Here is a 12,467-nt window from a genome sequence, read left to right as displayed (position 1 = left end):
ACAAATATGTATTTAAAAGTTATACATTCATATATGTTCATTTTATTATATTTATAGCTATATTGATATTAATTTTATTTTTATTGTTATCATAATATACTCTTTATTATTTTGTATTGAAAAATATTAGTTTATTTTTTTAATTTATTAATTTTAATAGTAAAAATTAAAAATAAAATTTAATTAATACTTGAAAATGTAAATGAATGTTTTAATAATATTTATAAAATTTCATTGTAATATATTTCAAAAAAATCTGAAGTTGTTTTATTTTTATATAACAATAAAATTTCACTTTCTTCAGATGTAAGAATAAAAGATCTATTATAATAAATATAAAAACAAAGTCTTATGGCACCTTTATCTTTTTGAAATTTTATTTCTAATCCATTTTTTCCTAAACATGGTTTTTCTTTTGTAATATTTACTTTATTAATAAAAATATAATTATATTTTTAAATAAACTTTATTATACGATATGTACAATTATTTATTTCATTATTTATGAGAAATCTTTGAAAATGATCTGCAATCAATTCAACATCATTACATTAAAAATTTTTTTTTTACATATATTATTACAATAACGATAATTTATTAATTTAAAAGCATTAAAACTTAAATAATAATGTTATTCTATCATTTTATTATATTCAGATATTTTAGAATCAATAATAATTTTTTTATTTTTTTAAAATCATTTGAAGAATAATGCATTTCATATCTAAAATCATATTCACTTGAAAAATGTAAACCATTCTACTGGAACTTTATAAAAATTAATTTCTAAACTATTTATTAAATTTTCTTTTTTATATTATAACATAATTATCTCTATCATAACGACATTGTTCATGAGTTCATGCTAATGAATGAGCTAATTCATATTGTATATGAACGATTTTTGTATAATAATCAATAGAAAGAAAAATAAATTGTGGTTGAAAAGATTGTTCCGGACCAACATTAGAACCACAATATTTATTAAAACCAAAATTTATTCCCTGTCCATTTTTTATTATAGTTAAACATCTTGTAAAATTAATACAGGTTTCATTAGATATCATTTCTATTGCTTCATCAATTAAATTATCATTTAATAATTCATTAACATAATATGATATTGGAAACGTCTATTGAATTGGTTGATGAATCATAACAGCTCTTTTATTAACTTTATGATACTTTTGATAAATATTATTTACTCTTTTTTTTAAAAATATATTTAAAACTTTGATATTTAATATATCTCTCAATTTTTTATTTGATGAAATATTACGTCTCTTTTATGTTCTAGAATTAATTGCTACATCACTCAGATTCTCTTTGAATAACTGTAATTTAAGTAAAAAAATTATCTAAAAAGTATAAATTTTAATCATATAAATTATTACCTTTATTATTATCAATATCATTAAGTTAATTTTAATAAATATTTTATAATATAACATTTTAAATAGTAATTCTTTATAAAACATATTTCTCTTTAAAATCATATCATTTTTTTTAAAAACAAAATAAATTTTGATTGAAATTCTGATAAAAGTACAGTCAAATATAGTTTATTTTTAATTCACAGGAAGAATTTATTTTTCAAATTATATCATTTAATTAAATGTTACATAAAAGTATTTTTTTTAATAATCTGCAAAATGTCCTTTCAAAAACATGTTTCAACAAAAAGGTTGATTGTAAAATATATTTATTACTATCATTTCATGATCTATCTTAAAAAAATTATTGAAACTTTTGTATATATTAATGAATTATTGAGACAAAAAAAAGATAATATATATTTGTAAATTTTTATATTATAACAATTTGAATTTTGGTTAAATTGAAAAAAAAAGTTTTTAATTATTCATGAATCTTTGTAAAAAATGAAATAATTGTAGTATAAATTATTTTAAGTTCAATTTTTAAAAGAAATTTATTTACAATACTCTTATTATTAAACATTAAGTTTTAGCTGAAATATTAAAAATTCTATTAAATACTTAAAAATATTGTTTGCCTTAAGTTATATCTTAACTAAAATTGAAGAGAATAAAAAGAAATAATTTACAATTTACTTCTAATGAAGTTTCAAAAAAAATTTACATTCAAAAATTTTAAACTTACCAATCACTTTTAAGATAAGAATATCGATGGCAATGTAGTAAACACACAAAAATAGTACATAATGTATCTTAAGAATGGTTAAAATTTTTAAAATATTTTTTACGTGAACTTTAGTTAAAACGTCTAGAGATGTTTAACACACTCATGATACTGTGTGCTTATTTATTATAGTTATAAGTTTATCACTTGAAACTTTAATATGATACAATTTTTATCATATTTTAAATTTAAGAAGTTCAATGAATACAAAACAAAACAAAACAAAACTTAATTAACTTCTTACAATATCCAATTTTGAAAAGTAATTTTAATTATTATATTTTCTTTTGCATTCTCAAAACTGGATTTATTCTAAATATATCCTTTATTTTTGTCTCTAAATTTGGTTTATTACAACTTACAAAATATTGTTTTTGGTATGGCCACAATTATATTAGAAATTCAAATTTTTTTTTTGAGAATTATCAGACGAATGTACTTTTAATTAAATGTTGCAAAAATATTTGTTTTTATAATTTAATATTTTAAACTTTTTTTTAAATTGACTTGCTTTTTAATCTAAAATTAATTTTATATATATTACATCATTTAAAATACTGTTTTTTATATGAATAAAACTTTATTTTTATAAATACTTAAAGATAGGAATATATATTTTTTTTAAAAATTACCTATTTCAAAATGATAATGAAATTTACTTATATGAACATGAATAAAATAAAATTTTCTATTGAAAACATATATAATAAAAGCCTTTTACTAATTATATTTTTGAATAAATTTAAAAAAGTTGTTAAATTTATATTAAATTTTACATTTTAATTTATTTATAACAAGCTCCTCCTATTGTAAATTTATCATTATAACTTTTGTTATTACTCTTTTTCTTTATCATTTTATATATGAAATTTGTATGATTGAACCAATATCTTTTTTTTCATTTATTGAAATTATAAATTTTATTAAAAAAAATGTGATTAAATATACTTTTATTATTTATAATTTTAAAGATATAATTTATTATAAATTTTTTTTTAATACTTTATAACAAAAAAAAATTTGGAAAGAAGGTTAAAAAAATAGTTATGAATAATAGAAAAAAGGTATTGAAAGTAGAAAAAAAAATGTTTTTTAAATATTAAAAATTTATTATAAAATATTTTAAATTTTAGTCAAATAAATTTTAATAACAATGCTATAAAATGTACTTTAAAAAATTCATTTAAAGTAATAATAATATTAGTATGAATGATAAATAATTACATTTCTGTTAAAAATAGAGGTTATTAAAATGGATCGAAAAATATTGTATAATTTTAAAAAATTACAACTATTCATATATATAAATAGAGTATAATAATTTTATATAAAAATTACTACCTCTTATTATAGTCATGATAAAACTTTATTACATTATTTCTAAATGTTTAATAAAAACTATATTTTTAAATCTTTTTATTATAAAAAAAATTGATAAATATTTTATTTTATAATTATGAAGAAATTTTCTCAATAAAATATATCTACAAATTTTGAATTATCAAAAGTATATTTATTCATTTTTAACAAATATATTAATTTTTATAAACTTTTTTTTATTAACATTATCACCATTTTTAATGTATACTTATAAAATGGACTTTAAATAAACTCTTAAAATGTGATATTTTGCATATAAAAAAGAACAATTAACTTACACGTAAACTTTTTAATTTTTAACAGTCAAAATTTCTTTATTAAACTAAGATTTTACTAATAATATTATTACTTACATTTGTAAACTTTTTTTTGTTTCTTTAATTAATATATATAGAACAAATTTTTTAAGAAGCTTTGTTATAACTTTTAATAAAAAATGTCTTTTTTTATTAGTAATAAATTTTATTAAAATAGTATATCATTTTAATATTTTTATGGTCACTTACTGTTTCAGACTTTTTTTTTATTTTATTGACTTAATTTTTTATTCTCAATAAATATTTTAAGAGGTATTCTAGAAGGCATTTTTTATAATGACACTTATTAATAAAATTGTTTATTTTTTTTATGTTTCAGAAATGTTTTTTATTAAAATTACATTCATTTATTTGATTTTTATACTAAAATTAACTGAATCTTTTACCTTTCGACGCAGACATTATGCAGTTAGAATACATGGAATGCTTTATTGTAACGGAAATCCAGATAATAACGTTAAATTATATCTTTATAATAAAAATTTGCTCAGAAAAGCAACTCTTTTAAGTCAAACTTTAACTGATACTAATGGTAATTTTGAATTGATGGGAAACAAACCATTGCATAGACAAATGAGTAAGAATTTTTTTTTTTATTAATAATAATTAGTAAAATAGGACCATTTATATTACTACAACATTATTGTAATGAAAGAGATTTTCGATGTAAAATTATGGCAATGTTATCAATTCCAACACAAAACGTTTACAGAGGAACAACAATTGTGAAACCTCTAGAAATGGGTTATGTTGAATTAGTTAGTATTCGTAATCAAAAAAAAATATGTGTACCAAGAAACCTCAGTTTTAGGAAAAGAACAAAAAGGGAATAAAAAAAACCATGTGTTTAAACTTTTTTTTAGGTAAAATAATATATAAATTATTGTTAGGTGATAAATTTCTAAACAATTAATTTTAGTTCTTGACATTTAAAAGTGAATAATTTTTTTACTTTTACTTTTAATTCTTTTTTGAACATTAAAAGAATTTATCATTAAATATGTTATATATTATTTTTTTGCATTAACCGATAAATATAATTTTTTTAAATATATTACCAAAGTTTTGTTTAATAAATATTAATTTTTAAAATTATTTAAAGTTATTTTATCTAAAAATAAATACTATATATTTAAATTTTTTTTTATAGATTAAATATAATTATAACTATACACCATTAGTTTTTTATTATTTTTTTTTTTTTTTAATTTTTAATATAAAAAAATTGCAATTTTTATGATATCTTTATTTTTTTAACCTTTTTATTCTTCATATTGTTTATATGTCAATAAAAATGTTTTTAACATTGTAAAAAGTAATATCAGTTAAATTATCACAATAAAAATTAAAAAATTGTATTTCTTTTTGTATTTAATAAAATAAATTTTAATTAAATTATCAAGATATTTATTTTGGTACAAAACTAGATACTTTAATAAATAATTTTTTATTTCCACATTTAAACCATTTTAAAATTCCATTTCTGTATGCTTCAATAAAGATGATCATTGTTATTGGACTTAGAATACGATATATCAAATCAAATTGAGCATATATAAAAAACCAAATAGTTTTTTCTCCTTTTGAATTATGTGTAACTCTAAAAATAACCATCATATTTATCCAAATTAATAAGATAAGTGGGCAAATAGAATGAAACATTAAATTAATTGTAAGAGGTACTTCTGATTTTTTAGTTGATATAAATTCTTTTGATTTTTTATTAATTATATTAACTTTAATTAGAATTAGTATGTTAAGAATTAAAGCAAAAATAGAACTTGTTACTTGTGGTAATAAATCCATGTATACAAAAAGTGAACTACTATAATAATGTTTATATTCAAAAGTATCATCTGAATATATAATATTAGAAAAAAATACACAATTAATAAATGCTACAAAACTTGGTATTAATGCAATGATAGCAATAATTATATTTTCAAATAATAATACAGATCTATTAAAAAATATTAAAATAAATCTCCAATAAGTTATACAAAATGGTGATATATAATATAAATTATATAAAACAAAATAAAATTGTTGAAGAATATCAACACCTAATATATGCATTTTTTTACTTGTTATACTGATAATATAAAAAAGAAGATTAGAAATAAGATACCAAATATTTAAAATTAATCCTGTATAACAAAATAAAAATACTATTTTTTTTATTTCAAAAGATAAATTAAATGATTTTTTAAAATGTGTTATCAGAATAATAATACTATTAACAAGAGTTATAATAATATTAGAAATAAGTGATTGTTTAAGTTGTTCTAATGCACCATAATTGTTTATTGATACCAAATTAGAAAGATTGTCATAAAATATCACCTCCATATATATAATAAATAAAAATAACTATTAAATTTTTAATATAATCATTTAATAAAAAATTTTTCTTTTAAATAAAGTTATAATTAGACTTATTAATTATGACATATGTTAAAAATTTTTTGTTTTTTAAATAGTTAATTAATCATATAAAAATTTATTCTAAGTATAATTAAAAATGTTTTACTTGATAAAAATTGGTACATTTTTTTTCTATAATAATTTATTATTTAAACATACAATATATTATTAAAAATTATGTCATTAATGTTATCAAATATGAATAACTTCCAGTTATTAAAACTTTATTAATAAAAAGAAAGTAATAAATATGAAATTTTTTCAAAAAAAAATATATAATTGTGAAGTTAATTTAAAATATTATAAGTATATATTTTAATGTATCAGTTATGTAATTATATTAAAAATTGACTTTTTCAAATAAGTAAATTAATTAAATTATTTATTTTTATAAAATAAAGAAATTTTAATAAAAAAATTTTTTATTTAATTTAAATTACATTATTTAACAATAAGTAATAAACATAGTTTTTTCTTATGAAATGAATTATTTTATAAAAATTATACAAGTTTAAATATAAAAAAGTAATCTAATAATTTTATATTGCTAAAAATAATTTTACAATTAATATTTAAATAACAAATTAATTGAATAACGAATTAAGAAATTAATATTTTGGCAGACCTATAATTAATTTTTAAAAAAAAAATATTTTTTTCTATTTTAAAAATAAAAACAATAAAATTGGCTACCATACATTGATCATACAATAAAAATGATACATTTTTTTGAATAAAAAAGTAGATTATATAGTTTCCTGTAATTAAAAAAAAAGACTATACCGAGATCTTCATTGACTATGTAAAGGCATTATCTAATTTCTTTTTATTTTTTTCATTTTTTTAAAATTAAATTTTAATCAAATCATAGATACGTCTTTGTTCTTGTTCTTTTTTTTTTGTAAATATTTTTGTTTTCCAAAATCATATGTATTTATAATTTAGAGAAAAATTTTTAAAGATACTTTATTTAAGTGGGGATTCAGATATTGAGATCATCACTTTAAGAATTTTTTTGATATAATAAAAAAAATTAAATAATATTTCTGTATATTTAATTTTAAATTTTTATAAAAAAAATTTTTTTTTTAAACACCACCAGCTGTAACTGCTTGATTTTGTTGTTTAACACCATTTGCTAGTAATTCATTACTTCCATTTGTCAAACTTATTGATGATTTTGGACTTTGTCCTTCACATTCACTAACACTTACATTACTACTTGTTGAAGATTTTCCAGATTGTGTTGATGTAGTTATTGTTGTTGTTAATCTTAAAAAGTTATCTTTTTCTTTTTTAAATTGATCATAATCATCACCTAATATTGTAGCAATTTCATTTGGCATAAATGTCCATGGTGTACTATTTCTTGGTAAAGGACATTTTTTTCCACTTGGACAATATACTTCATGACTTGATGCATTACCTCTAATATATTTTTTAGAACATGGAAAACAAAATTTATGATCATCCTCTGAAGGACATTGTACAAAATGTGTATCTTCTAAACGTTGATTACATGTTGTACATCTAAGAACATTTTCTCTTTGAAAACTAGGTATATTACTTATTTCAGGAAATCTTCTTCTATTTGCATCAAGACGTGCCTGTCTATGTAATAATGCTACATTAGCTAATGATTGTGAAAATGTAGAATTATCTGGTGAATTTGTTGATATTGGTGACAATGAATTTGTCTGATTATCACCTATAAAATAATATAAATATTAATATATATTAAAATATTTTAAATTATTAATAAAATTAACCTTCTTTTCTTTTATACTTTTTAAAAATATTTAAAAGAATTTATATATATATATATATAATTTTATATTACAAAAGAATTTTATATTATTTAAATTACTTTATAAAAGGTCATTACTTATAAAGAATTTTAGTTTAACCTTTAAGTTCGCTTATAATAAAATATTAAAATGTTTTTGTTAACATGTCCAAAAATTTTATATACATTATATTTTTGTAATATATATATGTATATATGTATATATATATATATATATATATATATATATAATTTAAATTTTAAAAACTAGAATTACTATAAATATAAAGAAAACTTTAACACTTGGAAAGGCATTCTACATGGCACGGGGTGGTAGATAAAAATTTTTAAGAGTTATATCAACAATTGTTAGAAGCTTACAGAAAAAAAAAACCTGTTTTACAAAAGTATGCTTTTGAAGTAAGGATGTTAAGTATAAAAAAATTATCCTATTGCAGTTTTATATATAATATCTACAATTTATAATATTACTTTGTTAAATAAAACTGTACAATCGACAACTATTTGTCAATGACAGGAGATAGTTTTAAAGAAAAGTATCTTGTTTTAATAGTCAAAAAAAAAAAAAAGAAAAAAGAATTATTTTTTTTTAGAAAAAAAAAAGTATACATTGTATAATATAATCTTACCTCTATGAATTTTTGCTGAATAGACATCTAATTTTATATCATCATCTGGATGTTCACGTTTTATACCACCACCATTATTATTACCAATTGATGAAACTTGAGAATGCCCTAAACCATTAGTTGTAACTGATGTTAAAGAATTTTGAAATAAATTTGTTATATTTCCTGTTGTTGTTGTTAAACCTGGTACACCTACCAAACTAAGATTAAATGGATTATTGGTAGCTGTAGATGGATGAAGAAGATTTGATATAGATCGTAATTGATTAAGATTATTTAAATCTTCTAAACCACTAAATGGATTATTAGCTCTTGTTGTTGCTACTAAACTACGTTGTTGTTGTGCTAATACTTCTGATAATTGATTAAATTGTGCTAAATGTAATGGGACTCCGGCTGGTAATGGTTGTGTAGCACCTGGTGGATTATTAGCAGGTGGTATTGAATTTGTAGATGATGATGGAGTTCTTGTAGCAACAGCAGCAGGTGGTGAAAAACGCCCTGGTGGATTAGCACCTGATATTAAACTACCATTTGTAAATGATTCTTTAAATTTATTAGCCGTTGTACCAGCAGTTGGTGATGGTGTTTCAAGGGCAAGTAATGCCATATGAGCACGTTTCATTTGTTTAACTTTTTCTATTGTTGCTTCTACTTTTTCAGCACCCTCATAATTGACACATCCTCTACATATTGGTTCTGTATAATCAGGACACATTGCCCATGGCATTCTAGGATAATCACAAAGAAAACAATGTTGTTTACTAAACATTAGCAATTGATGTTGTAATGTTGTATTATTTATATTTGATGTATTATTATTTTGTGGTAAATTTAATGTTACACCATTAGGTAACGCATTAGTTGGTGTTGGTCTAGGTAATGGTGTTGAAATAGAATTACTATTAGAAGAATGAATCATTTTTTTTTAATATCTTCTAATGTAAAAAAATATAATTTTTTTTTTAAAAAATATTTATTTGATAGAAAAAAAATATATATTTATAGATAATAAATTGTTTGAAATAACTTTTCTAATATTTAATCTGAAAAATTATTTATTTATTTATTAATAATTAAATTACTTTCTATAAAAAGCCATTTATAAATGTGCAAATTACAATAATCGAAAATTTTTATTTATCACAGTATATATAAAGAGAGAAACATTTAATATTTAAATGAAAAAGTAAAAATAAAATATGATTAGCTAGCAAAAAAAAAAATTTATGTTATAAAATAATCATTAAAAATAGCTTAATAAAAATATGTAATAGATAATATTATATTAATAATTGAATATATCTCATACTTTTTAATAAAATTAATATTATTGTAATAGTAAGAATAGTAAATGTGACTTAAGAGACTTTAGAATTAATATTATGTAATTTTGAAAAGTGTGCAAGTGTATGAGAGGTGAAAAAAATGTTCCATAATTTATAAAAAAAAAAATTTTTTTTAATTGATATGATAAAAGATTTTTTAACAAAAGTTTTTTTTTTATTATAATTTTTGGTATCAAGTACATATATGATTGAATAATGAATAAAATTATTAAGAAAAATAATAAATTAATAATTAAAGATAAATTTATTTTTTTTTTATGATAATCCATTTAATATTGTATAAAAATTAAAAGTTTAAAGAACAAATATAAAAGATAGTTTGTTTTTTTTTTACTCTACAAACAATTTATATAATAATGAAAACATTTTAAACTTTCATTGAAAAATGAAGATATTTAATATAACTCATAATTTTCAAGAAATGTGTTTATATAAACAACATATATTGAATATTCAAGTCTGGACTGGTGCCAGTCACGGAAAATTGGACGGTTGAAATGGACGACCCTGAATGTAGTTTGTGTAACGCCTTTCCTTTTTACTTTATACTGATACATAAAGGGTTGCGAGAGAGGGCATTTGGCAAAAACAGGTTTTTGTATGTTGTCAAGATATTTTAATATATAATCAAGGACCAAGAATGATTTAGTTAAAATCATGCTTATGAAGCAAAAATTAATTTTTTTTTTTTTAAATTAACATGCGCATGTAATTGTTAATTACATATGTTAATAAAAATTAAAACATTTTATTTATCTTTAATTATATATATATATATATATATATATATATAATATATTAAAATATAGGAACGTAATTTAATTTGTGATCAGTAAACAAGAAATAGTTAACTAAATTTATATAAATCTTCTTGTCTATACTTACTCACGAAAAAAGATAAAAATGAAAGACAAATTTCACTTTAAAGAAAATGTATATTATATTAATTTCTTCTTTCCTACTATTTCAAGAGGTAAAAAGGGTAATATTATAATAATATAATATAAATTGAGAAAAGCTTCCTCAACTAACATATAATGTTTGTGTGATCATATTTAAACTGATAGAGGTCTTTGAATTACGTAACAAAATGACATAATCATATGCATCTATAAGGAGCATAGGTTGGTGCACCCTCGCACCAGAACCGGTTTTCCTTATGTGTGTCTTTAATCTCAATAAAACTTTTATTTACATATGATAGATCTCGCGCAAGATTGCTATAATTATTTGGGATGAAGATAATATAAATTTGTATTTATAAACATGGAGATATATGGATTGTTTAATATATATATACATATATATTAATAAATATTAAGGTAATTATTATTAAAAATTATTTTTATAGAGAAGTATTATTTTAATTATTATTAATACATTTATATTACCAATAAAAATGATAAGAGGAAATGGATTTTAAAAGAAAAATGGCAAAGAATAATTATTATTCATCAATATGAATTAATCATTTCGTATAACATTTTTTAATTATATATACCTGTTTTAAATGGGTCGTTGAAAAAATAGGTAGTAGCCTTAAAGTCATATGTCAAGTTCGCCAACAAAATTTATTTTTGAGACTAATGATGATATTTATTTTCAGGTATCTTTATTACTGCAAAAACGCTATATGTAAAATATATTTTTGATTATTATTCAAGTAACTTAAAAAATGATATAATCAACACTTTCTATCATTAAAATGATTATTGATACCTAAAAAAAAATTGTTTATCAATATGTTATTAGAAAATAGATAATAATTAAAATACCTCCTTAAGCTTAAATTGTTAATAATATAGTTTATTAGTATATAAAAATATTAAAAAAAAATATTAAAAATTGTTGAAGCGTAAAAATAACAACACCATAACTAGAAAATAAATTATGTAATAGTTATAAACTATGATTAATACAAAAAAGTAACAATATTTTAATGATTGATATTTAATGATCAAGTAAAAATTGATAGAAAAAAAATTTTTTTTGATATGAAATTATATTGTAAGCTTCCGGGACTTTAGTAATGTAATGTAAATATAAAAAAAAAAAAAATCTTTTTGTTATATATAAAGAGGAAGGAGATGTCAAAGAGCAAAGGTACTCCATATAAAATGTTACCATTGCGCTTAAAACTCACAAATGTGGGCAAGTCACTTAAAAACTGGATTTTAACATTTTGCTAAAAAATCTCCAACGAGAAAAGAAAAAGATAACATATAATAGTAATGAAAGTAAGAAAATATATACAAAAAAAAAGGTTAATGGCAAGAATGATTGACTGCTAATATAAAGGAAGAACTAAAAGTTATAAATAGATTAAAAAATATATAACATCATTTAAAATATGGTTACTTCAAGATGTTTCATATAACAGAAAGTGGAACAATAAAAAAGT

General features: G+C 19.0%; 4 protein-coding genes across 4 annotated transcripts; 1 reads left to right on the top strand and 3 right to left on the bottom strand.

Annotated features, from left to right (window-relative positions):
* Positions 1 to 860: 860 nt before the first annotated feature.
* SRAE_2000436900 (Astacin-like metalloendopeptidase) lies at positions 861 to 1,067 on the bottom strand (the record flags this gene model as incomplete). The annotated part of the gene is made up of 1 exon (XM_024643231.1): positions 861 to 1,067. The coding sequence occupies one exon, from the start codon at positions 1,065 to 1,067 to the stop codon at positions 861 to 863; it is 207 nt and encodes a 68-aa protein (XP_024508921.1).
* A 3,213-nt stretch (positions 1,068 to 4,280) lies between these two features.
* SRAE_2000436800 (Transthyretin-like family-containing protein) lies at positions 4,281 to 4,690 on the top strand (the record flags this gene model as incomplete). The annotated part of the gene is made up of 2 exons (XM_024643230.1): positions 4,281 to 4,434; positions 4,476 to 4,690. 2 exons carry the CDS (start codon positions 4,281 to 4,283, stop codon positions 4,688 to 4,690), a joined length of 369 nt encoding a protein of 122 aa, XP_024508920.1.
* A 574-nt stretch (positions 4,691 to 5,264) lies between these two features.
* Positions 5,265 to 5,933, bottom strand: SRAE_2000436700 (Hypothetical protein; the record flags this gene model as incomplete). The annotated part of the gene is made up of 1 exon (XM_024643228.1): positions 5,265 to 5,933. One exon carries the CDS (start codon positions 5,931 to 5,933, stop codon positions 5,265 to 5,267), a length of 669 nt encoding a protein of 222 aa, XP_024508919.1.
* A 1,436-nt stretch (positions 5,934 to 7,369) lies between these two features.
* On the bottom strand, positions 7,370 to 9,639 carry SRAE_2000436600 (Zinc finger, RING/FYVE/PHD-type domain and Interferon regulatory factor 2-binding protein 1 & 2, zinc finger domain-containing protein; the record flags this gene model as incomplete). Its single annotated transcript, XM_024643227.1, has 2 exons — positions 7,370 to 7,989; positions 8,718 to 9,639. The coding sequence occupies 2 exons, from the start codon at positions 9,637 to 9,639 to the stop codon at positions 7,370 to 7,372; spliced, it is 1,542 nt and encodes a 513-aa protein (XP_024508918.1).
* Positions 9,640 to 12,467: the final 2,828 nt, after the last annotated feature.

The sequence above is a fragment of the Strongyloides ratti genome (assembly GCF_001040885.1).
Source record: "Strongyloides ratti genome assembly S_ratti_ED321, chromosome : 2".
In the NCBI taxonomy this organism is placed as follows: domain Eukaryota; kingdom Metazoa; phylum Nematoda; class Chromadorea; order Rhabditida; family Strongyloididae; genus Strongyloides; species Strongyloides ratti.
This window is presented reverse-complemented; position numbering and strand designations above follow the sequence as displayed.